At 43.6% G+C, this 24387-nt stretch overlaps 2 protein-coding genes across 4 annotated transcripts in view; one reads left to right on the top strand and one right to left on the bottom strand.

Annotated features, from left to right (window-relative positions):
• Positions 1-6999: 6999 nt before the first annotated feature.
• Positions 7000-16144, bottom strand: ROMO1 (reactive oxygen species modulator 1). 3 transcript variants are annotated; one of them, XM_039498186.1, is made up of 3 exons: positions 16016-16144; positions 7861-7991; positions 7000-7200 (listed from the first exon to the last, which is right to left on the bottom strand). In XM_039498186.1, the coding sequence occupies exons 2-3, from the start codon at positions 7989-7991 to the stop codon at positions 7092-7094; spliced, it is 240 nt and encodes a 79-aa protein (XP_039354120.1). In that variant the 5' UTR covers positions 16016-16144; the 3' UTR covers positions 7000-7091. The 3 variants fall into 3 exon arrangements, with proteins under 3 accessions (XP_039354120.1, XP_039354121.1, XP_039354119.1); XM_039498187.1 differs by lacking the exon at positions 16016-16144 and adding an exon at positions 15835-15978; XM_039498185.1 differs by lacking the exon at positions 16016-16144 and adding an exon at positions 11957-11983.
• NFS1 (NFS1 cysteine desulfurase) overlaps positions 16085-24387 on the top strand; it is a 37471-nt gene continuing 29168 nt past the window's right edge. Inside the window, exons 1-5 of the mRNA XM_039498184.1 lie at positions 16085-16235; positions 17227-17294; positions 19059-19175; positions 20100-20183; positions 21902-22054. Of these exons, the coding sequence (XP_039354118.1) occupies positions 16136-16235; positions 17227-17294; positions 19059-19175; positions 20100-20183; positions 21902-22054 (522 nt within the window). The 5' untranslated portion in view covers positions 16085-16135. The remainder of the gene's footprint in view (positions 16236-17226; positions 17295-19058; positions 19176-20099; positions 20184-21901; positions 22055-24387) is intronic.

The following is a 24387-nucleotide window of genomic DNA, read 5'->3' as shown; positions in this document are numbered from 1 at the left end:
GAAGGGATGAATACAGTCGAGCTTGGTAACCAAACACACTTTTCATGTGCTGAGTTGAAGGCACCATGAGTGTCTAACAACATGGTAGTTTTTCTTGGTTTTGACTGATCCGTACTTTAATAATTTTATTAATATGCTGCAGTACTGCATAGGGAAATGGAGTAGCATTTCAAATTTCCAAAAGTAGCAGTGTCACTGGACTTTTTTTGTAACTTAGGTACCTATTACACGCAATAAAAGTAAATTTGGGCTCTGGTCTGCTGGAGCATGTGGAGAGTTGGCTTGTTATGTAGTAGAGGTGCTCCTCATTTCCAGCTAAGGGCTCGTCTATGCAAGGAAGTTGTCAGTTTAACTGAAGTGACATCAAAGAGGTGCAAAAGGCTGTGTGGATGCTATTTTTAGTTTCTAGCAGGCTTGCTTGATTAGGAATCTGTTTAAGCTGTACCACAGTAAGCCACTGTTAACCTGTGTGGACAGTCATTTTAGTTTAGAACTGATTTAACCAAATCAGTTTTAAAAGAAACCACAGCCTTAAGTTAAATGGATGCAAACTCATTTGGATGAAACGAAAGAGAAACTGAACTGATGGGAGAGAAAGATGAGGAAGAGCAAAGGGGAACCGTTTTGGGGTTTTTTGAGTGATGGTCCCTATTGTATTCCATTGTGGTTTACGCATGCGCACCGTGCACCCGGGGTTATAGAATTTGAAAGTGTTGGTTGATCCGTGCATGCACCCTGACTTGCCTTGTGCTTCAGTCAAGGCGATTCGGGGGACAGGGACCCCATCTCCAGTCCCTTCTCACCACCACAGGTCTGGGTCAGAACCGTCAGTGTCCTTATCTCTGATTACAGTTATAAATGGTTTTAACTGTAGCTTTAGTAGCATTATTTTTTCCCCCTTGTTTTAGGAGTTACTAGTTTTTAACAGGTTTCAGAGTGGTAGCCGTGTTAGTCTGTATTAGCAAAAAGAACGAGGAGTCCTTGTGGCACCTTAAAAACTAACAAATTTATTTGGGCATAAGCTTTTGTGGGCTAAAACCCACTTCATTGGATGCATGCAGTGGAAATACAGTAGGAAGAAATATATACACAGAGAACATGAAAAAATGTGTTGCCATACAAACTCTAATCAGACTAATCAGTTAAGGTGGGCTGTTATCAGCAGGAGAAAAAAAAACTTTTGTAGTGATAATCAGGATGGCCCATTTGAAGAAAGCAGTTTGAAGGAGTTGAAGCAGAGTAGTTTGGTGTTGGAGCAGAGAGCAGTTTGGAGAAGTGCTGTGGTGGGCCAGAAGACCAAGACCCTAGGTAAAGGGAAACCTGGCTTGTGCAGAGCAGAGGGACTCTACAGACACAAGGGGTTGGGAGAAACTTGGCCCAAGCGGAGAGAGGGCAGGAAGCCCCATAAGCTGAAGGGCCGGAGAGGGAAGTAGCCCACGGGAAGGAATCGCTAGTTCAAGTGGTTTACTGCTATCCCTGGGCTGGGACCCAGAGTAGAAGGTGGGCCCGGGTCCCTCCCTCTAGACTCCCCTTTTCTGGGACGCTAGTAGGACAGTTGATAGCCAGGTTCAGGGGTGAGAAACAGCACTCTGAATCTCCCAACAAGAGGAGAAAATGTGGGACCCATCATAATAGTGCTGGCAATTTGCCACAGGTTGGATCCTCAGTGGAGCCCTGTCCCATGGATAATATCCAGATCCTGCTGGAAAAACTGCAGGCTAGTGGCAGTGGAGCAAACAGATGGGAGGCTGGGACCTGTGCTGTTAAAGGATCTGGAAAAAAGGGTAAACAGTGAGGTGGCAAAGTTTGCAGACAATATAAAATTACTCAAGATAGTTAAGTCTAAAGCTGACAGCGAAGAGTTACAAAGGGATCTCACAAAACTGGGTGACGGAAACAAAATGGCAGATGAAATTCAATGGTGATAAATTGCAAAGTAATGCACATTGGAAAATATAGTCCCAGCTATACATACAAAATAATGGGGTCTAAATTAGCTGTTACCACTCAAGAAAGATCTTGGAGTCACTGGATAATTCTCTGAAAACATCCATTCAATGTGCAGCGGCAGTCAAAAAAGGTAACAATGTTCAGAACCATTAGGAAAGGGGTAGATAATAAGAAAATATCATAATGCCTCTATATTTGGGTTGTCAATAGTGCTGTTAATAGAATACTGTTTATTATGTATTTTTGGACATTTTCTACATTTTCAAATACTGATTTCAGTTACAACAATACAAAGTGTACAGTGCTCAGTTGATTTTTTTATTACAAATATTTGCACTGTAAAAAAATAAAATAAATGGTATTTTTCAAATCCCCCATTGCAAATACTGCAGTACAACCGCAGTTGAAAGTTGAATTTACAAATGTAGAATTATGTTTAAAAAAATAAATAAATAAACCCCCTGCATTCAAATGTAAAACTTCAGAGCCTACAAGTTCACTCAGTCCTTCAGCCAATCGCTCAGACAAACAAGTTTGCTTACATTTGTAGGAGATAATGCTGCTTGCTTTTTGTTTCGGACAACAAGGAGTCCGATGGCACCTTAAAGACTAACGGCATAAGCTTTCGTGGGGGTTCTACCCATGAAAGCTTATGCCCAAATTAATATTAGTCTTTAAGGTGCCACCGGACTCCCATTGTTTTTGTGGATACAGACTAAGATTCTTGTTTACAGTGTCACCTGAAAGTGAGAACAGGTGTTTGCACTTTTGTAACTGGCCTTGCAAGATATTTACATGCCAGATATGCCAAACATTCATATACTCCTTCATCTGGCATGCAGTGCTGGCTACAAAAGTGCAGATACCTGTTCTCACTTTCAGGTGATGTAAATAATCAAGCAGCATTATGTCCTTGTGATACAGGAGGGCCAGGGAGCAGTGGGAGAGTAGTAGAGGGGAAATATATAAGCCTTGGTTCCTGTAGACTAGGGAGGGTGGCTACTAATTGGAGCACCTGCAGTCAATTAAGGCCCTGTCAGGAATCTAATAAAACCCCCTGCTTCAGGCAGTCAGGGAGGAGGAGGAAGGATAGAGGACTGGAGCTTGCAGGTGTGCTGTGAGATTTAAAAAACCAGAGAACTGAAGTAAGAGAGACCCTCCTCCAGTGTCTAAGAACTGAAGATATCCCACCCAAGGGGGAAGAAGGTAAGAAACCGCAGGGGTCGAGAGGGGCTGGGGCTCAGAGTGAGGAGCAGACCCCTCCCCTGCTTCCCTCCTTTACCACCTTCCCGGGCCACTAGCAGGGCCCTCAGTGCCCAAAGAGCAGGGGTAAGGGGTGGCATTTTAGCCCCCACCAAGAAAAGCGCAGGACCCACCATACTAACATTGGCCATCTTTTCACAGTCCCATAAATGTCGTCAAACTTGTTTTTCTTAGCAACTGGCTGAACAAGAAGTAGAACTGAGTGGACTTGGTAGGCTCTAAAGTTTTACATTGTTTTGAGTGCAGGTACATAATTTAAAAAAATCTACATTTGTAAGTTGCACTTTCATGATTAAGATTGCACTACAGTACTTCTATGAGGTGAATTGAAAGACCATCTTTCATCATTTTGAGTGTAAATATAAGTAATAAAAAAAAAGTAAAGTGAGCACTGTACTCTGTTGTAATTGAAATCAATATATTTGAAAATGTAGAAAAACATCCAAAAATATTTAATGCTTAATAGTGATTAAAACTGCAATTAATCATTAATAAAATTTAATTGTGATTTTTTTTGTTAGTAGAGAACTAATTAATCGACAGTCCTATTCTGTATAAATCCATGGTACACTCACATCTTGTATACTTTGTGCAGATCTAGTTGCCACATCTGAAAAAAGATATATTGGAATTGGAAAAGGTATATGAAGAGCAACAAAAATGAGGGTATGGAACAGCTTTTGTCAGAGGAGAGATTGAAAGGACTAGGACTATTCAGCTTGGAAAAGATGACAGGGCGGGATGTGGATTTGATAGAGGTCTATTAAAGTCTTGACGGGTGTGGAGAAAGTGAATAAGGAAATGTTGTTTACTCCTTCGTGTAACACAAGAACTAGGGGTCACCCAATGAAATTAACAGGCAGAAAGTTTTTAAAACAAAAGGAAGTACTACTTCACACAACTTCCTGGAGGATAGGTCCATCAATGGCTATTAGCTGGGATGGGTAGGGATGCAACACCATGATCTGAGTATTCCTAGACTCTGACAGAAGCTGGGACCAGATGATGGATCATTTGATAACTGACTGTGCTGTTCATTCCTTCTGAAGCATCTGTCATTGGCCACTGTCAAAAGTCAGGATACTGGGCTGGATGGACCATTGGTCTGACCCAATATGGCTGTTCTTATGTAAGACTTCGATAGTATGTTCTCCCCACGCTCATGGAGAACATACTATGTTATACATCGTCATCTGGAGAGTGTACTAGGACAACTGATTAGGGAAAATTCTCAGCCCTTGCCCAAAAGGATGTGGGACATGGTCTAAGCAGAGGTGCAGGCAATACTGAGAATGAAGGTCATCGAGGAGTCAAAGAGTGACTGGAGGAGCCCAATAGTCCAGGTCCCCAAAGCAGATGGTACATTCCAATTCTCTATCAACTTTTTTAAGGTCAGTTCACCACAGAGTTTGCTGCTTACGTAATGCCACAAGTGGATGAACTGTTAAGAGCAGCTGGGCCTGGCTTGATAGATTTACAAAAGGCTAGTGGCAGATCCCTGTCTTCATCCCCCTCTACCTCCTTTAGCCATTTCCAACTTTAAAATCATTTGGCTTGCAAGGGGTTGCAGCAACTTTCCAGCACCTGATTAATTGAATCCTTCAACCCTAACAGCAATACACTGCAGCTTACCTTGATTGTAATTTATAACCACACAACAGAATATTGGGAATCATTAAGAAAGAAAATCAGAGAAAATATATTGTCTCTATATAAATCCATGGTATGCCAACATCTTGAATACTGCATGCAGATGTGGTCACCCCATCTCAAAAATATATATTGGAATTAGAAAAGGTTCAGAAAAGGTCAACAAAAATGATTAGGGGTATGGAACAGCTTCCATATGAAGGGAGATTAATAAGACTGGGACTTTTCATCTTGGAAAGGAGATGACTAAGGGGATATGATAGAGGTCTATAAAATCATGACTGGTGTGGAGAAAGGAAATAAGGAAGTTTTATTTACTCATAACACATGAACTAGGGGTCACCAAATGAAATTAATAAACAGCAAGTTTAAAACAAAAGGAAGGTGTTTTTTTCCACACAACACACAGTCAACCTGTGGACCTCCTTACCAGAGGATGTTGCGAAAGTCAAGACTAACAGGGTTCACAAAAGAACTAGATAAGTTAATCAATAGCTATTAGCCAGGATGGGCAGGGATGGTGTCCCTAGCCTCTTGTTTGCCAGAACCTGGGAAATGGGCAACCAGGGATGGATCACCTGATGATTACCTGCCCTGTTCATTCTCTCTGGTGCACCTGGTATAGGCCACTGTTGGAAGACAGGATACTTGCCTAGATGGACCTTTGGTCTGACCTAGTATGACCCTTATGTTCACATGTGGAAAGATCACCTAAGAGTAGTATTCACTTCCCTGCCAAGTGTAAGTAGACCGTGATAGAAGTGACTTATTTAGGATAGAAAGTAAAATAAAGCGGGAAGCCTTATGAAACCACTGATAAAGTCCATTTTGTAAACTCGTTCTACACCACAGACCAGAAGCGAGAGATGCTACTTCCTTGTCCTGGAGGGACACTATCACTGGTTCATCCCCTACATTGCATCGACTGAACTGCTGCTAAAGGGCAAAGTCACCAAAAAGATTGGCTGGGATGACTATTGCAATGGAGCTTTAACACCCTGGAGGTGCAGCTGAGCTGGGAGCCTGCCCTTGCCAACCCAGACTTCGCCAGACGTTCATTCTCTATACAGCTGCAGCCAACGTTGGCCCAGGCAGTGGTGCTCTCCCAGGCCTTTGAAGGCAAAGAGTACCCCATCCTACATTTAAGCAAAAAGTTAGTTATTCCCCAGGGAGAAATCATATTCTATGACTGAGGAGGAAGCTCAGGCAACAAAATGTACTATGGAAGCCCTCAGGTATTACCTGTTGGGTAGTCCCTTCTCCCTAGTCACAAACCATGTATCGTACGGTGGCTACACTCTCTGAAGGACTTGCACCTCCAGGTTATGTGCTGGTATCTGGCACTCCAGCCCTACAGCTTCCAGGTGCAGCACTGTGCTGGGAAAGAACATACAAATACAGATTCTTTTCACTAGAAGACGTAGCTGCTTGAACAAGAAAGCTTTCTGGACTTGAGGGGGCAAATGTGTGATGGGACGCACCCCCATTCCACTGACAGCAAGCCTAAGCAGCATCCCACACTCCAGCCATGCCATTAGGCATATGTGCAGAGCATGCTCTTCCTGGAGAAGGGAAGCTTACAAAGGTGAAGCTGGCCCAAGAAGAGAGGCTACTAGAGACCGCTAGGAAGCCCAGTAGCCAGGGAACCCAGCCCAAGGCAGTGACTAGCTTTCCCTTTCCCACACCCACATTTAGGGCAGACACCCTGCAGCCCTGAGAGAGGCTCTGGACACCTGCTCTCCCATCAGTGCCTCAGAGATGTGGACCTGAGGAGCAGGAAGGATCTTGAAAATAAGCCCTACTCCTGCTGGGAACAATGAGCTTGCCCAGGAGTGGGGGTTCCAGAGGGTACAAAGGTACAACAGCCAAGCCCAGGCTGAGAGCCAGCTGACTTTGGGAAAGTAACAGGGTGGCTCTCTCTTTGATCAGGTTTGCCTTATTCCTATAGAATTCTCTCTTCTCCACATGTGGAAAGAAAGGGGCACTGAGTTTTGTCTCTGCTGTGGGCTGTTGTGTCTTCATAAACACAGGCAGTGTGGAGTTCAGTAGAAAACAGTGCAGTTACCATTTGTTGAGAGCGCACTAGCAGAGTCTTATATTGCACTTTATGATCTCAGTAGGATTGAGCATTCAACATTTTAGATACCCAAAGATTTTATTATATTACATAGGTGGAATGACTGAACAGGGGCATTAGTCTTCAGGTTAAAAAAATCCCATGCTCCAGGTTAGCAGCGGATTCCCATGCCAATGGCCATGAATGTCCCAAACGTGCCACCACTTTGCATCATGGTTTTGCCAACTCCACCCATCAGTTCTCGTCCTCTCATGCCAATCCTGAAAGAGAGAAAACAGTGCAAGATTCCACACAGGCTGACCAAGGCCATTCTACTGCTGATGTGACAATCCATCCCTGACAGATTGGAAAGCATATTGATTTTATCATTGGACATTCTGTATCAGGTGATTGGCAGGAGAGTTGGCTTAATTCACTTCTAGATACAGACAACGTGCTTTTTAGGTTTTGGAGCAAGTGACTTCAGGGTGCATTGGATGAGTGGGAGGGGAGAATGGATGCACTCCCTTGTGTTTGTGATCCATTGGAAGGATGGGGAGGGGCAGCTTGCTCCTTTGTGTCTGTGACATGTCAGTTATACAGGCTCAGGAGGAGAATTCACCACTCTATGTATGGAGTGCCAGAGGTGGAGAGACTGTGGACCCTGTCTAGCTGCATGTGCTTGAGGCAGTGAGATTTACTACATTTAAAGGGACACTATCAACTGAAAATGAAGTGGGAACTTTTAAAGCCCAACTGAATCTTTGCTATAGCTGCATTTTTTTTTTCTGTTTGCAGGAGGCTGGACAATAAAAATAAACAAAGTGATTTTTTCTCTCAGGTTCCTCCTGCTGCAATATCTGCATGGAAACTCTGCATGGAAAGTTTAATTGTTTATAACCACTTGTGTGCATTTGGACTTTTAACTGAGTCCAACATACCTGAGGCAGGAAAATGTGCCAAACAGTGCCCCTGCCGCCATGCCAACAGCAAAGCCCATCATGAAGCCCATTTTCACTCTGTCAAAGCAGTTGGGCTGGGACTGTCCATATGGCCCCACAGTCACAGGCATCTGGAAAAGAAGCAAGACACTTAAAACAAAAAATAACACACACACCCGCCGCCACCACCACCGACCTACCACCTCCTCCTGCGGATGACAAGCTTCCTGCTGCCCAACTGGATTGGACAGCAGAAGCTGTGAAGACACTATGTGCCTGAGGCCATGTCTACACTGGAGAGTTTACAGTGGCACAGCAGTACCAGTAAAGCTGAGCTGCTGTAAGATTACTTGTGTAGCTGCCCTATGCCAACAGAAGAGAGCGCTCCCGTTGGCATAGCACTGTCCACAGCGGCACTTCTGTTGGTGTAACCTGTGTCGCTCAGAGATGTGGCTTCCTTATTTCCTGAGCGACAGAAGTTACACCAACTAAAGTGGTAGGGTAGACTTAGGCTATTAGCCAGGATGGGTAAGAATGGTGTCCCTAGCCTCTGTTCGTCAGAGGATGGAGATGGATGGCAGGAGAGAGATCACTTGATCGTTGCCTGTTAGATTCACTCCCTCAGGGGCACCTGGCATTGGCCACTGTCGGTAGACAGATACTGGGCTAGATGGACCTTTGGTCTGACCTGGTACGGCCTTTCTTATGTTCTTATGTTACACTGCACTTTCATTGAGTGACAAAGGTTTTAACAGGGGTGTGAAAAAACCACATCCCTAAATGACAAACGTTTTAATGATGAAAAGCGCCGGCGTGGACAGTGCTTCGTCCGTGGAGAAGCTATTGCCCCTTGTTGGATGTGCTTTTATTTTGTCATCAGGAGAGCTCTCTCCTGGCAACAAAGGGCAGCTATGCTGCGCGCCTTACAAGGGCAAGGCTTTGGCGGCCTGGCTGTGCTGCTGGAAGCTGTGCAATGTAGACATAGCCATGGCCTGAGTCTCATACAATTTAGGAGAGAGCATGTGCAAATTGAGTATTTGCATGCAAATGTGACTAGCTAGTTCTCTGTGCAGCCACAGTAACTGCTCATTCAGCTACTACTTATTAGCACCTAAAAAGACTTTTCTATAGGAATTTGCTAGCAAAACACTGAGGGTATGGCTACACTTACAAATCTGCAGCGCTGGTAGTTGCAGCGCTGGTCGTCCAGCTGTGCAGGGCCAGCGCTGGTGTGTGGCCACACTCACAGCTACCAGCACTGGTGTGTGGCCACATTTGCAGCGCTGTTGGGAGTGATGCATTATGGGCAGCTATCCCAGCATTCAAGTGGCAGCAACGGTGCTTTTCAAAAGAGGGGGGTGGGGCGTAGTGTGACAGGAAGCGGGGGGAGAGAGAGAGTGGATTTTCGGAGCCAACACTGTGTGTTAGCTTCCTGACTTGAAAAATCAGAACATGTTCCCGATCCCTTACCCTTAACTCTTAACTGCAAACAGCCTGCAGCCAACACGACTCCCTTTCTCCCCTCTGCCCCCGCTGTTTCTGTCAAGCAAACACTCACTCCCTGCCTGCCTCATTATCTCATTTGATTGTTCACAGATTGATCACAGCAAACAGGAGCTGTGTTTGTAGATAAACAGCTCCGGGATCAACAGATCTACGGAGCTCGGAGTTCACAACAAAACAAAGAGAGGCTGCATAACAAAACAAAGAGAGTAATTTATAAAAGCATTCTGGGATACATCCTTATTACCTGGAGGCCAATCACAGCGCTGGTGTCTGGCCACACTTGATGACCAGCGCTGCAGCACCAGCGCTGGAATCCTTATTCCCCATGCTGAGTGAGGCGTACGGCCAGCGCTGCAGCCAGGGAGTTGCAGCGCTGGAAGTGCCCTGCAGGTGTGGCCACTTACTAATTGCAGCACTGGTGGAGGCTTTCCAGCACTGCAACTCGCCAGTGTAGCCATACCCCGAGCAACCTGACTCCAGAGCCTCAGCTTTACTTGTCGCCCATCTTACAGTTCCCATTCCTAAACAGAGGACACACTGTCAGGGAACAGAGAAGGTTTGCACACCCTTGCATCTTGGCTCAATACTGGGAACAGAGAGGAGCAAAAGGAGGACTGTCCTGATGATAGACTTGTTCTGCTCCCACACAAACCTTCACACCCCCATTAACAGTCACTATGGGTATGTCTGCACTGGAAACTTCAAAGCGCTGCTGCGGGAATGCTCCCGTGGCAGCGCTTTGAAGTGCGAGTGTGGTCGTGTGCTCTCTCAGCGCTCCTGGTAATCCACCTCCACGAGGGGATTAGCTCCGAGTGCTGGGAGCCTGTCTACACTAGTGCTTTAAAGCACTCAGACTTGCTGCGCCCAGGGGGGTGATTTTTCACCCCCCTGAGCCAACAAGTTACAGTGCTATAAAATGTAAGTGTAGACAAGCTCTATATTTCTGACAAAGGACTTGAAGGGACTCCATTCAGTCTGAGAGAGAGCCTCTCCTTGAAAAGCATTGCCTGGAGGGGTTGTTGAAAGCAAAAATCCTTCCCTCCCTAAACACACTGCATCCAAGGCACTCCCATACACCCTACTGGCTGATGCATGAAACAGCCGACTCCCAAATTCCTAGCCCCTATGCTATTTGTATTATGTCGATTTTTTTCCCCCATGAAAAGATGGTCACCCATTCAGAGGAGGGGGGAATAAATCTGACAGGACTTCACTTTCTGTAACAAAGATTCACATTAAAATCCCCCTGTGCTCAATGCTGTATGCGAATTTCAGTACTTAAAAAAGGTGCTGCTGACAGCTCTGAAGATTGTGATTCTTTTTATCCCCAGAACACAGTTTGGGCAAGTGTAGTCAGGGTGGATAATTTTTTTTTTAATTTAAATTGGATTTTTTTATAGGTTTTTTCCTCAAAAAGCATTCTATCTAAAGATAATTTTAATCAAGATACATTATAGCTCAAAGATATCATCATGGAATAGGGATTATAAATTCTAATTTTATAGTATGAGAATATATTCATGCAATGTTTAAGAAAAGTTTTGTAAATGAGTTCCAATAGTTCATGGATTAGGGACCCAATCTTATGGGGTTCCAGGGGCTTCTGAACAGATTATTTAGGTTAATCTTTCTATCTACTCAATGGGACTCTGTGCTCAGTCTAGAAGAAACCATCAAAGATGCTTAGTTTTGCAGTTCTCAAACTGTGGATTTGTGTCTCCAGAAGGTAACATGCTTCTACCAGCAAAAATGTTTTTAGATAAATAATATATAGAGGTGAGAAATAACAGACCTCAACCCTATTGTCCCTCTGCAAATTTGTGTACACAGAGTCAATCCCTTACCTCTCTCTAAAAGTGCAAAGTTTCAAAAAGTTCAATTAATAGAAGATTGTTGGGACGGAATAGATATGGACAAGGAGAAGTCTGGAGATCAATGTGAGAAGGGAGGGACAGGCAGTAGAAACAAAAGGGAAACTGTTTGAGCAGCATATTCCAGAAGTCTTGAGGACTTTCTGAGCGTAGCCTTCACTGATTTGAGATCTACCATACCATTCTTTCACTAGAAGGGAAAAATCTATAATGGCAGCAGGCTGTAAAAGAGAGCCAGTTTGGGAATATTTTAATGAAGTTCCTCTATCTGAGGGTAAGACAGGCATGTGTGCAAAATGCAAACTGCAACACAGAAATGCAAGGCCAAATGAAACAACATCATGAGAAGTGTTCCTTCTCAGGAGGAAGCTGCGTTGAACATGATGAAAGGAACATGTCTGAACATGCAGGATCTTCAGGTTGGTAAACTTTTTTATTTCATACTTCTTTCTTAAGGACTGCCTGTCTTCCTTCTGCACTATTCTTGAATTCTCATATTTGAGCAAAAAATATAGTTGTTACTCTATGGTACTATCATTTTAGATGCAGTTGTGATAAAAATAAATAGCTGAAATAGGCAGATCTTCCTTTTACAATTTCACCTTTAAAGTAGCACTGAGTGTCAATGAATGCAATGAGTAATACTAAATGAGCAGTATGGTAATCATAATTAAACTGCATTGACTTATTTTGTTTAGGAGAATCCATCCTCAACATACAGGATTCTGAAGACTGTCCACCTTCAAGATCACCATCATTTTCTATAGTTTCAGAGTTATCTGCCAATTATAGTGTTTCAGTCACATCATGTATGTCACATAGCCACAGTATATCACCTGTAGCAAAAAGAAAAAAAATCTCCATTATCCAGAAACAACCACAGATAAATTTCTGATAAGAACCAGCAGATTACAAAAAGAGATAATTGATGAAAACATTGCCCGGTTTGTTTATGCAACAAACTCTCCTTTCCTTATGACTGAGAACCCACACTTCATTAACATGGTTCAGTCATTAAGATCAGGATACAGTCCACCCAACAGTGTAGATGTCGCAGGCAAATGGCTGCATAAAACGTATGAAAGAGAAACTGAGCAGTGTGCAAAAGGTCTAGAGGGTGAAATTGTTAACCTGAGTCTTGATGGGTATAGCAATGTCCACAATGTGCTTGTGTGACAACAGAAGAAGGGAATGTCTTCCTTACAGAAACAACTGATACACCAGGAAATGCACACACAGCAGAATACTTACAAGTAGCAGCAGTAAAAGCTATAACAAACTGTGAAAAAAAATTCAAATGTCTAGTACGCAGCCTGGTCACAGACAATGCTGCAAATGTATCCAAGATGAGAAGAAAGTATTTAAAAGAGTCCCGAGCTAATAACATGCAGTTGCAGTGCTCATTTGATGCATCTCCTAGGCAAATACTTCAATGTACCAGAAATAAAGGCTAGTGTTGTTGAAATTGCAAAATACTTGCGTAACAACCACTTTGCAGCAGCTGCTCTGAAAAAAGTGGGAGGAACCAAGCTAACTCTCCCACAAGACGTGCGATGGAACTCAGTAGTGAAGTGTTTTGAGCACTATATCAAGAACTGGCCTAATCTGATGACAGTTTGTGAACAAAATTGTCAAAAAATAGATGGCACTATCACAGACAAAGTTCTCAACATTGGGCTTAAGAGAAATGTTGAACACATGCCAAGTACCTTGAAGCCTATTTCTGTAGCCTTGAACAAAATGCAGGGCAATAGCCGTTTTATTCTCTGCTGAAATTTCGAAGAAACTGAGTGAGATCTTAAAAAGAGAAATATGCAACGACAGAGTTAAATTACAAGCATTAAAAAAAACGAATTGGAGAAGCACTATCTGCAGCTCATTTTCTTGCAAATATTCTCAATACTCGGTACCAGGGTCAAACTTTAACTGCTGAAGAAGAGGAATTGGTTATGACATGGACATCCAGTAATAATTCCCTCCATAATGCCAGCTATAATAAACTTCAGAGCTAAGGGTGAACCATTCAAGAAATATATATTAGCTGATGATGTTTTAAAGAAAGTCACCCCAGTGAACTGGTGGAAGTCACTTAAGCACTTGGATTCAAAGACTGTTGAAGTGATAATCTCACTTTTAACAGCAGTAGCTTCTTCTGCCGGTGTAGAAAGAATATTTTCTTCCTTTCAACTAATTCATTCCAAATTGAGAAATCATTTGGGACCTGAAAAGGCAGGAAAGCTTGTTTTTCTTTTCCAGATTATGAACAAACAGGAAAATGAAGGTGAAGATGACAGAGTTAGCTGCAGAAGCCAATATTTTAAGTTTCTCATGTTGACATGGCTGACAAAGACTATTTAATTTTTTTTTTAATATTTCATTTAACTATTTTAGTTAAAAACAATTTTAACAAAAACAAACCTGATTTTAAAACTACTTGAATGTTTAACTAAATTCAAAAATTCATATAATATTTTAACAAAACAAGCATGTTTGCTGCTGAAGAAAAAAAATCCCAAATACATAGTGTTGTTGTTTTAGTTAAATAAAATAATTTAAATGTCTGTCTGGTGATGTTCTCCTCCTAATACAGCATGGCAAGAAATTCCTCCAAATATTAATGATTCACCTGTTGTACTGGAGATCGTTCACCTCCCAATGACTTCATAAATATCTGCTTCAATTACCTTTGGTAAGTGAAATAACCAATCATTCATTTTCTGATATAGCTGTAAAACTCATCTGAAAAGTTTTCAAAATGAATCACTTAAAAAATGTACAGTGTGTACCTTCTAAAATGAAACCTGCATCAATTTCTGAGTTGTGAAGAATGTGTATTAAGGTTATAGCAACCAACAAGAACACACTTTTATGTAGAAATCCATGATTATATTGAGTCTTCCTGACTAGTGATTTAAATCAAATCCACCCTGATTGCAGTGCAACATTCTCCACACTTCCCCACTGATATGCCGCTGCCTGCTGGAGAGACCACTTTTCAGAATTAGAGCTGAGTTCAGTTGCCATGCCTGTTCAATCTGTGGTGGTAGTTCATGTCTAGTACAAACTGGACTAAGACTAATAACTCATTTCACATATGGCACTGGTCAGTCATCTGATGGTAATAACTTTCAGTTACTACCAATCTGAGGTGAAACTGAATGATGACTTGTGATTGAAAGGCTCTGTATCCCTTTTCTAATCTGCCAATGAGCCATCCAGTCTCTCTAATACCTACATTTAATAGGTACTCAATTAGACATGCATTTATTAGATTAGAGAGAATTTCTAATAGCTTGGACTTCCCTTGCCCAATACAGTGCAGACAAATGGCATTTTGAAAAGGAGAGATAGGAAGGATTAGATAAAAGCCAGACTTTACAATGGGTTAGGATGTGCCAATGCACTGGAGTGGTCCAACATGATAGATGCAAAAACAAACACCTATTGCATAATTTTGGACTATTAATGATAAATAATAGTATTACTTAGCTCATATATTTAACAGGATGGTGAACAGCATAACAGATGTCTGGCATTAAAGACCCGTCCAGACAACAAATTATAGTGCTTTAAAACTGCGTTAGCAAGCAGAATTTCAACCCCCCTTTTACATTTAGTCAAGATACAAATTAGCACCTTTAATTTGATTGGTCATGTTATAACCTGGGGGGAGCCTGCACTAGATGTAAAAGGAGATTTCAAATTATGTTAGCTAACCAGATTTGAAAAAGCATTTTCATCACCCAAATGTACACTAAGAAACTCTCCCTGCTCCTAGGACTCAAACACACACACTTTGTCAGTGAAAATCAGAAATATTATATATTCATAATCTGTTACAAACTGGGCTCAGATTGTGACAGAAGATCATCCTCACAAACATCACTCTAGGTTTTATACTTCTTTCTCAGTTCCTACAAAAAGTCAAACTCTGTACATTCTGCATTCACAGCTGGCAGATACATTTGGCCAACAGACAGAGGTTACTAGTTTTATTTTGTTCCTCCTCCCAAAAAAAACCCATGCTGGGTAAAACTGCCTCCTTCCAGATTATGCAGCAACCAAAACTGTTCATCTGAAGGCTGCAAAAAACTCCTTGAACTACCTGTTGCTTTTTAAACTGGTATTATTATTCTAACCAGGACAAGCACAGTCTCCGTGGCCAGAAAGCATTTTGCAGCCAGACGTTTTGTGCGATGCCCAGAACACAGTGTCCTTCTCCAACAAGTTTCACTCACATAAAGAAGCATATACAGAAAACGGTCAGAGACTGGACATTTCTGAGCAGTTACGCTGTGACTAGCTTAGGCCAGAGCAGCAAAGAGGCTGCTTCCATTTCCCTACGTTGTCCCAAGAGGCGCAGGGTCAATAATCAAGACTAGGGAGAAATGTCACGAGCTACAGGAGCAAGGAATAACGCTTCTGCAGGGAAAGGAGCCGGGACCGTGTAGCTCAGCGAGGAAACAATCGGAACAGAACATGAAGGCGCACAGCGATGTCCCCGCCCCGGAGGGAGCCAGGCCCCTGCTCGCCCTGTCACACAGCACAGGACTCGGAGGCTTTAGAGAGGCTGCGGCGGGCAGCCGGAGGAACTCACAGCCACGGGACATTGTGAGGCCCCAGATTGGCAGGGCTGGGGCAAGCCCTGGCGCCTGCACCGCGCGGAGCCGGGACCCCACGGCCACGGGAGGCTCCATGGGCCCGGCTGATCCCAGGCGCTCTGTGGCGCGCTCCAGCCCAGCCCAGCCCGCTCCTGGGGGCGCCGGGGGAGCCCTCACCTCGCTCTTCGCCTCCGGCCAGCACGCTCCAGTCCTCCGTCACTTCCGGCGCGCTGAGATGACGCCACGCGGGTCGGCGTGAAAGGAGAGGGGCTGTTTCCGGGCCTGGCTCTCGCGGGGATGTTGCTGCTGCTGAGGAGGGCGGCGGCGCTGTGGGGGGCCCGTGGGCTCGGGGGGCCGCCGACCCGGCGGCTTTCGGAGGCAGCCCGGCGCCAGGAGAGTGAGTGGGGAGTGTCCGCGCGTGGGGGAGCCCGAGGGGCTCAGGGGCGGCGGTAAAGGCGCCGAGCCAGCGCGGGGAGCGGGGGGTTGCCCGGACTGCTGTAGCTGGTGGGCACGGGAGAGGGGCGGGGTTGGCCCATGAGAGGGGAGCCCATTGGGTATAGTGCTAACCTGGCCGCAGTTCCCCGCCCCCCACAGACACCCGAAGCGCCCCTGGGCAAGTCTGTCTGTGCCTCAGTTGTCACCTGTAACACGGGGATTATGCCCCCCCCCCCGAGTGTTGTGACTGGATTGTCAGACACAGCAGTGATGGCGGCCCTAGAAGCACCTCAGATAGAAAAGGGTGTTAAAGATTCAGTCCTCCTGATGTTTCTTTTCTTGGGGCAGGTCTACACTATGGGAGAAAATCGATATAAGAGATGCAACTTCAGCTACGTGAATAGTGAATGGTAGCTGAAGTCGAAGTATCTTGTATCGAATTACCTACCGTCCTCATGGCGCGGGATCGACGTCTGCGGCGCCCCATGTCGACTCCGCTAATGCCTTTCGCGTTGGTGGAGTTATGGAGTCGACATGAGCGCGTTCGGGGATCGATATATTGCGTCTAGATGAGACGCGATATATCGATCCCCGAGAAATCGATCGCTAGCCGCCGATACGGCAGGTAGTGAAGACGTACCCTTGTTCGACATGCGGCCTGCTCCCCTGGGCTGGCTGGAAAGGCCACTTGCCAGAATGCAGGGGGTGCGTTTCCCCCTATCCTAGCAGTGCAGGTCGTGACTGGTTCTCCTTTGGAGTGTCCAGTGTGGTGCATGTTCTCATTAGAAAGGTTCCATGCTCACTGTGGGTTCCCTGATTTCTTCTCCTGCACCACTGTCAGCTCCTGTTGTTGGAAAGTTTTGCCTTTCTCCTCTCCTTCGCATTGTGTCCTTACTTGTCCCTTGTGCTTGCTGGGCAGCTATCACTGTAGTGTATTTTTTTTCCCCCTCTAGAAAAAGGCCTTGGTGAAGAATCCATGCTCCGGCCGTTGTATATGGATGTCCAGGCAACTACTCCTCTGGTTGGTAAAATGATGTGAACATACACTAGTGCCCTAGAATGAACCCTATAGTTGTAACCAGATGGGGTATGTGCATAATGAGTAAGGATAAGATATCATGGATTCTATGACTTCCAAAGATCTCCGTGACATTGTCCGCCTCGTCCCTGGGCCGAAGCTCGGGGCCGGGGGCAGATGCAGACCCATCCCACCACAGCAGGGCTTGGGCTCTCATCTCCCACCCATCAAGCTTCAGTCATCCCCCATCAGCTCCTCACCCCTATTATTTTTAGGAAAAGTCACAGACAGATTATGGGCTTCCATGAATTTTTTTGTTTATTGCCAGCAACCTGTCTATGACTTTTACTAAAAATAACTGTGACAAAATCTTAACCTTAATGATGGGGAATGCAGACTTCAATTAGCATATCAGAGTGCTCATGGGTAACTACGAGAAGAGCTGTATTCTTGCCAGAAGAATGATCAGCTTGTAATGAAGGCCAATATCTACTCTTCCTTATTTGTTCTTGATGTGTCGTTCCTTCCCGTATTAAATCTATCTATTAGCTTCCTTCTCTTACCACATCAAACTCAAGCTTCTTGTTCTCATAGTGTACATAATTTCATGCCCAGTTGCATCTTGGCTTTCCCCAGCACCCACTCCTTCTCACTGCAGTCTTCCCAAGGAACATTGAAAACATGGAGGGATTGAGAAGAGACTGCCTTATTTGTGCTTAAAAGAAAGTCTAGTTGTTTACCCAGTGTAAGGCACTCATTTTGTTGTGGTCACTGTGCTGATAAGCATCTCCATTCAGTGGTTCACCAAACTAACTTTAACGATGGTCTGCAACTAAAATTCTGACCTTGTACTTTAGTAACAGTTGAGAAGCAGGTCTTTCTCCAGAAGTCTCATCTTCTCCACTCCACTCATTTTATTACGACCAGAATGCCTTTCATCAACACTTATATATTGTGAGGTTTAATAATTAGAAATCTCTTTATATTCCTGGGGGAAACGTACAATAAATGTACCTTGAGGTGGTGGCTATTATCAAGTACGGTCTTGATATGTCATTTGAATTAAATAGATTCTGAAATGATGAAGGGTCGTCTTGGATAAAATGTAAAACTTCAAAATTCTGTTTTACATCATTTCCTGTGACCGTGAGGGGGTTTTGTGTTTCTTTTGCGTAGAAAGTCCTTGTTCTTATCAGGGGCGGCTCCAGGCCCCAGCATGCCAAGTGCGTGCTTGGGGCGGCATGCCGCGGGGGGCGCTCTGCCGGTCGCCGGGAGGGCGGCAGGCAGCCAGCCAGCCTTCGGTGGCATGCCTGGAGAGGGTCCGCTGGTCCCACGGCTCCGGTGGACCTCCCGCAGGTGTGCCTGTGGAGCTTCGGTGGAGCCGCGGGACCAGCGGACTGTCCACAGGCACACCTGCGGGAGGTCCGCGGGACCGGCAGAGCGCCCCCCGCAGCATGCTGCCGTGCTTGGGGCGGTGAAATGTCTAGAGCCGCCCCTGGTTCTTATGAGACAGATTTCTGATTTAGTTCAAGGTTTGACTTGTAAGATTGCATTGGACGTTGTTGCAAGATGTTATTAGCAAACGTTTGCCAGTCACCAGATAGGTTAATACAGAGTGTATGTAAAATATTTTTGCATCCACAGTAGTTTGGAATAAGCTGGCTGCTGGTCTGGGATAAAGCAGAGCATAAGTATTGCAGGGGAAAGAAAGGGAGGAAAAACAAAATGTTTTTCTCTGCTTTTAAAAAAGTGTCTCTTGTCTTCTAGGACCCCAGAGTTTTGGACAGCATGCTCCCTTATCTAATGCACTACTATGGCAACCCACATTCCAGGACTCATGCCTATGGCTGGGAGAGTGAGTCTGCTATGGAGCGAGCCAGGCAGGTGAGGCTTTTCAGCCCCACCACAGAACTTAGATAACTTTTCCTGTTCATAAACTGGTTGCTTAAAACATAAAAATAGCCTCTCAACCCCCATAATTCTGGTTTAGTTCCTAGGAGGTGAGACTTGGCAACTTGATTTCTAGCAACTTAGTTTTAAACAACTAAGCAACTAAGTTTTAAACAAACAATTTAATACTGTACACAGCAATGATTGTGAAGCTTGGTTGAGATGGTGAAGTCAGAGGGTGGAAGAGGGTGGGATATTTCCCAGGGAATGCCTTACTACTAAATGGACTGAGCCCTCAAGGGTTAACACGTTGTTAATGTAGCCACACACTCTACAAGGCAGCACAAATGGAGGGAGGGGAGACAGAAAGGCAGACAGAGAGAGAGAGACCCTGTGTGTGTGTGTGAGAGAGAGAGAGAGAGAGAGAGATGCGCATTGCCCCTTTAAGTACACTGCCCCATTCTAAGTACATTGCCTTTTTAAGTAGATCAGCAAGTTAAGACAGCAGCTGCTGCCAGCATGCTCCACTGTCCTGAGCCCTGTTGTGTGTCCCCCTGCTCTGTGGACATAGGGTAAGCAGGGGGGAGAGGGATGCCCTGAAATTAGCATATGGGATATATTGCATATTGAATACACTGAATATTGGTTGCATATTTTGTTTTCCCATCCCTTCAGAAGGGTTCACAACAAATAGTAGTATTGCATGCAAATGACCTATGCAAATCCTCCTCCACATTAAAAGAGGAAGTACATGTGTGTAATGCCATTTCTAAAGACAGTATCTATAATCCTGTCCAGGTTGGGCTAGTATTTGGGTATAGGAGATGTTCTGGGAGATGCTGTACATATTCTCAGTGTGTGATGAACTCAATTTTCATGTTTTAAAATAGCAAATCATTTTTATTTCTTTTTAAACAGCAAGTTGCATCATTAATTGGAGCAGATCCTAGAGAGATTATTTTTACCAGTGGTGCGACAGAATCAAATAATTTAGCAATTAAGGTAAATGGCTGATATATACTAAATTACTTTGAAATCTGTAATGGTTTGGGGTTTAAGTCCTGTTGTCAGGCTGCCAATGATCCATCTGTGACTCTGTGAACGGTTAATAAATTGACAGTGATTTTAGTGGAAGGCTTGGTATTTTTGTTTTGTTGCAGTCCTAGTTTGACCAACTTGTTCCATGAAGGAATGGACTGCCATGCCACAGTATACCTGGAGGGAGTGGTGGGCTAGTGCTGGCTTGGTGGGCGGGAGCAGGCTGGCCATCACCCATGGTTTGGAGCAGGTGTAGTACTTCGCCTATTCCTTAAAATGAAGACATCTTTGAATTGTATTGAAATCCCCCACAATTAACCTAGCTGTTCCAGCAAATTCCTTTGGGCCTGAAATTTTCCATCCTTGGTGTTAAAGCAAAGGTGACTTTTTTTCCCTTCAAGCTTGAGGAAAATTAGTTTAAACTGTTTTTGATATATGCACATAGGGATTAAAAATCCATTTGTCCCAGATGAAGTTTTGTGCTCATGTAACTGAAATCTTGATCATCAATCATTTTCCAAAGTTTTTGATCCTTTAACCCACAGGTGATTATTTTCCTTGTTAATATTTGGAAGATTTTTCATTCTATGTTATCTCCCTCCAAAGAAGCAGAAAATTATGAATCCTCTCTTAATAAATACTTTCAGAATTCAAAGCTATATATTTTTGGAAGCAGTTGTAAATAACCAAATAGTCTAATTTAATGCAAGTAATCTTTGTAGATTATAATTGAGTAAATAATTAGGAAAGGATAGTGATTGTCTCAGAAGGGCCTGGGATGTTGGGTTATCTCCTCACTCCCTCTTCAGATTGAATGTTGATTTGCATATAATAAACCAGTAAGTAAAATTTACTGGAGTGGTGTGGATAATTCTCTTCATGAGTAGAGCCCTACCAAATTCACGGTCATGATGCATTTTTCATGGACCGTGAAATCTGGTCTTTAGTATGGGGTAAAAGCACACGATACAGATTTATTGGGGGAGACCAGTGTTTTTCAAACTGGTGGTCCTGACCGAAAAGGGGGTGTGTGCAGAAGTAAGGGTGGCAATATCATACCATGTCCTTACTTCTGTGCTGCTGCTGGCAGCGGCTCTGCCTTCAGAGCTGGGTGGCCGGAGAGTGGTGGCCGCTGACTGAGGGCCCAGCAATGCAGGCAGCAGCACAGAAGTAAAGGTGGCAATACCATACCATGCCATCCTTACTTCTACGTTGCTGCTGGCAGCAGTTCTGCCTTCGGAGCTGGGCTCCTGGCCAGCAGCCACAGCTCTCCAGCTCTGAAGGCAGAGCCGCTGCTACCAGCAGCACAGAAATAAGGATAGCAGTACTGCAACTGCTCCTACAATAACCTTGTGACACCGCCCTCCCCCCCACCAAACTCCTTTTATGGTCAGGACCTCTACAATTACAACACTGAAATTTCAGATTTAAATATCTGAAATCATGAAATTTATTATTTTTAAAATCGTATGACTGTGAAATTGACCAAAATGGACTGCAAATTTGGTAGGGCCCTGTTCATAAGAGACTTTCTCCCAATAGCTCTTTTAGACATTGCCACGCTGAGTGACCCTGGGAGAAACTTCGTTTTGCTTGATGTCCTGCCCCTTTGAATTTATATAAATCGCTATCTTTTAAGCAATTTCACAGTAGTTTTATTTTTCATTTAATGTGAACACCAGGGTGTTGCAAGATTCTATAAATCCAGAAAGAAGCATATAATTACAACTCAGACAGAACACAAGTGTGTGCTGGACTCTTGCCGTTATCTGGAGGCTGAAGGCTTTCGTGTCACATACTTGCCTGTTAAAAGAAATGGGCTCATAGATTTAAAGGTAAGTTGCTTGTTAGCAAACATGTACAAATTCTCCACATAGCACTATCACTTTAGAAGCCTCAGCATCACTTTTGCTGAAGCATTGCTGTTACCCTAAAAACAATTTTATTGATGATCTGTTCCTAATTATTAAAAGACAAAAGAATGGAAATCATACCAGCCAAGTTTTTAAGAGCAGGGTGCACTTTGGAGAAAACTGTTTCTCTGCCTTTTTTATTTATTTCTTTAATTATGGACTTCTGGAGTAAGAGAATGACTGTCATTAAAAGACAGAGGATAGAGTGACATTGTGGTGGAATGGTAGTCCCACAATAGATTTTCGTTTTAATTGGAAAGGTAACATTCTATACATCTTTTTCTTTGATTTAAAGGATGAATTTGAGATGCTTATTGTAGTTTATGAATTGCTTGAAATTTTTAGGGAATTTTGAAGGGAAAAAAAACCCTAATGTATGAAGTTAGCTATAACTTTCAGAAAAGGACCATGTGATCAAAACATTTCCAGTGTTTAAAAGAAATCCAAAACAAATGTTAAACACTGCTCTAGTGAGCAGTCTGAAATGAAATGCATGTGACTCTTTGCTTTGAGTGGTTATGAAAATGTTAAAATAGCAACATGTTTTGTATGAATGGTTATTAAGGTTTAAAATAGTAATGTTTGAGTATTGTCATAAGAGTTCAATTGACACAATGTTACTGATAACATAAGCCATGGTGGCAGCATAAAAGTTATGTTGATACAATAACAGAGGGTTTAGGATGAAGCAGGGTACAACACTGAATGCTTACTGTGGTACCAGAGGAATTCAGAAGTTGCAATTTTAACCCATGCTAACACAATATGGCTCAGTTGCCCTCTAATATTCTTCATGTATTGAAAGTAAGTGTGTGTGTGTGTGTGCGCGCGCGCGCGTGCAGTATTGGTTCCTTTTTTTCTAACAGCATGAAGGAGTTTCTACCTTTCACATACATCATTCTTTCCTCTCAAGGTTCTGTTCTTTTGCTGTGTTATTGCTCAAGTAACAAGGAAGCTGCCAGGAGTTTCAGTGAGAGAGCTCACCCTTCGGTGCTTGTTTTGGTCTTTTCCCTTTTGGTTTTAATTCTCTTTTTTGCCCAGGTCTTGAGCAAACCTCAGATACTCTCCACTGGGTTTAGACAGATATGGTTCCCTCATCTTGGAGGTTGTCACACCAAGGATTTTCTTGAACCTGTGTCCAAACTAATCTCTTATGTGGTATTAGAATTCCACTTGACTCTGCTAGGAGTTGATGCATGCCTCCCTCTCCTCTCCTCTCCCCCCCCCCCCCCAACTTCTTTTCGGTAAAGTCTTGCTTCCTTGCCTTTATCCTGAAGCTGACAAAGCATCTGGGAGTCTAGTCACAAATTGTTTTGTTTATCTCTTTTGAACAAAATACCAGGGTACAAAATATACAGGAATGACCAAGTAGGTTATGCTGGTGGAGGAGTGGCACTACAGGTGAAAGAAAGCACAGAGTCAAATATAGTAAAAATATTAAATGAATCAAACTGTAACATAGACTCTCTATAGACACACATTCCATGCTTGAATACTAAGAGTATAGCAGTAGGAATATACTCCTGACCAGGATGGTGACTAGCTGCGAAATGCTTGAGGAGATTAGAGAGGCTAAAAAAATTGGAAAAAATACAGAGAAAGGTAACAAAGTTATTTAGGGGTATGAGGAGCTTTATTTGAGGAGAGATTAAAAAGACAGACTGTTCAGTTTAGAAAAGAGACAGCTAAGTGGGGATATGATAGAGATCTATACAATCATGAATGGTGTGGAGACAGTGAATAAGGAAGTGTTATTTACTTCTTCACATAACACCAGAACCAGCGATCACCTGATGAAATTAATAGGCAGCAGGTTTAAAACAAACAAAAGGAATTACTTCTTTACACAGCGCACTGTCAAACTGTGGAACTCATAGCCGGGGATGTTGTGAAGGCCAAAAGCACAACTGGGTTAAAAAAAGAATGAGATAAGTTCATGGAGGATAGGTCTGTCAATGGCTATTAGCCAGAATGTTCATGGATGCAACCCCATGCTCTGGGTGTCCCTAAACCTCTGAGTGCCAGAAGCTGGGACTGGACGACAGGGAATGAATCACTCTATAAATTGCCCTGTTCTGTTCATTCCTTCTGAAGCATCTGGCACAAGTCACTGTTGGAAGACATGATACTGGGCTAGATGGATCATTGGTCTGACCAGTAGGGCTGTTCTTTTGTTTTTATGAACTGCCTAAAATCCTCTTCTAATGGACTCTTGGCTTGTATGGCTGCTGCTGCTTTATAACGATGGTTCGCCT

The sequence above is a fragment of the Mauremys reevesii genome, linkage group 13 (genome assembly GCF_016161935.1).
Source record: "Mauremys reevesii isolate NIE-2019 linkage group 13, ASM1616193v1, whole genome shotgun sequence".
NCBI lineage: Eukaryota > Metazoa > Chordata > Testudines > Geoemydidae > Mauremys > Mauremys reevesii.
Note: the sequence above shows the minus strand (reverse complement) of the source record. Positions and strands in the feature narration are given on the sequence as shown.

Coding starts and splice junctions, on each gene's coding strand:
- ROMO1 (XM_039498186.1), bottom strand. CDS start 7,991: ATGCCTGTGACTGTGGGGCCATATGGACAGTCCCAGCCCAACTGCTTT. Junction 7,201..7,860: donor GGCACATTTTCCTGCCTCAG/GTATGTTGGACT, acceptor TCTCTCTTTCAG/GATTGGCATGAGAGGACGAG.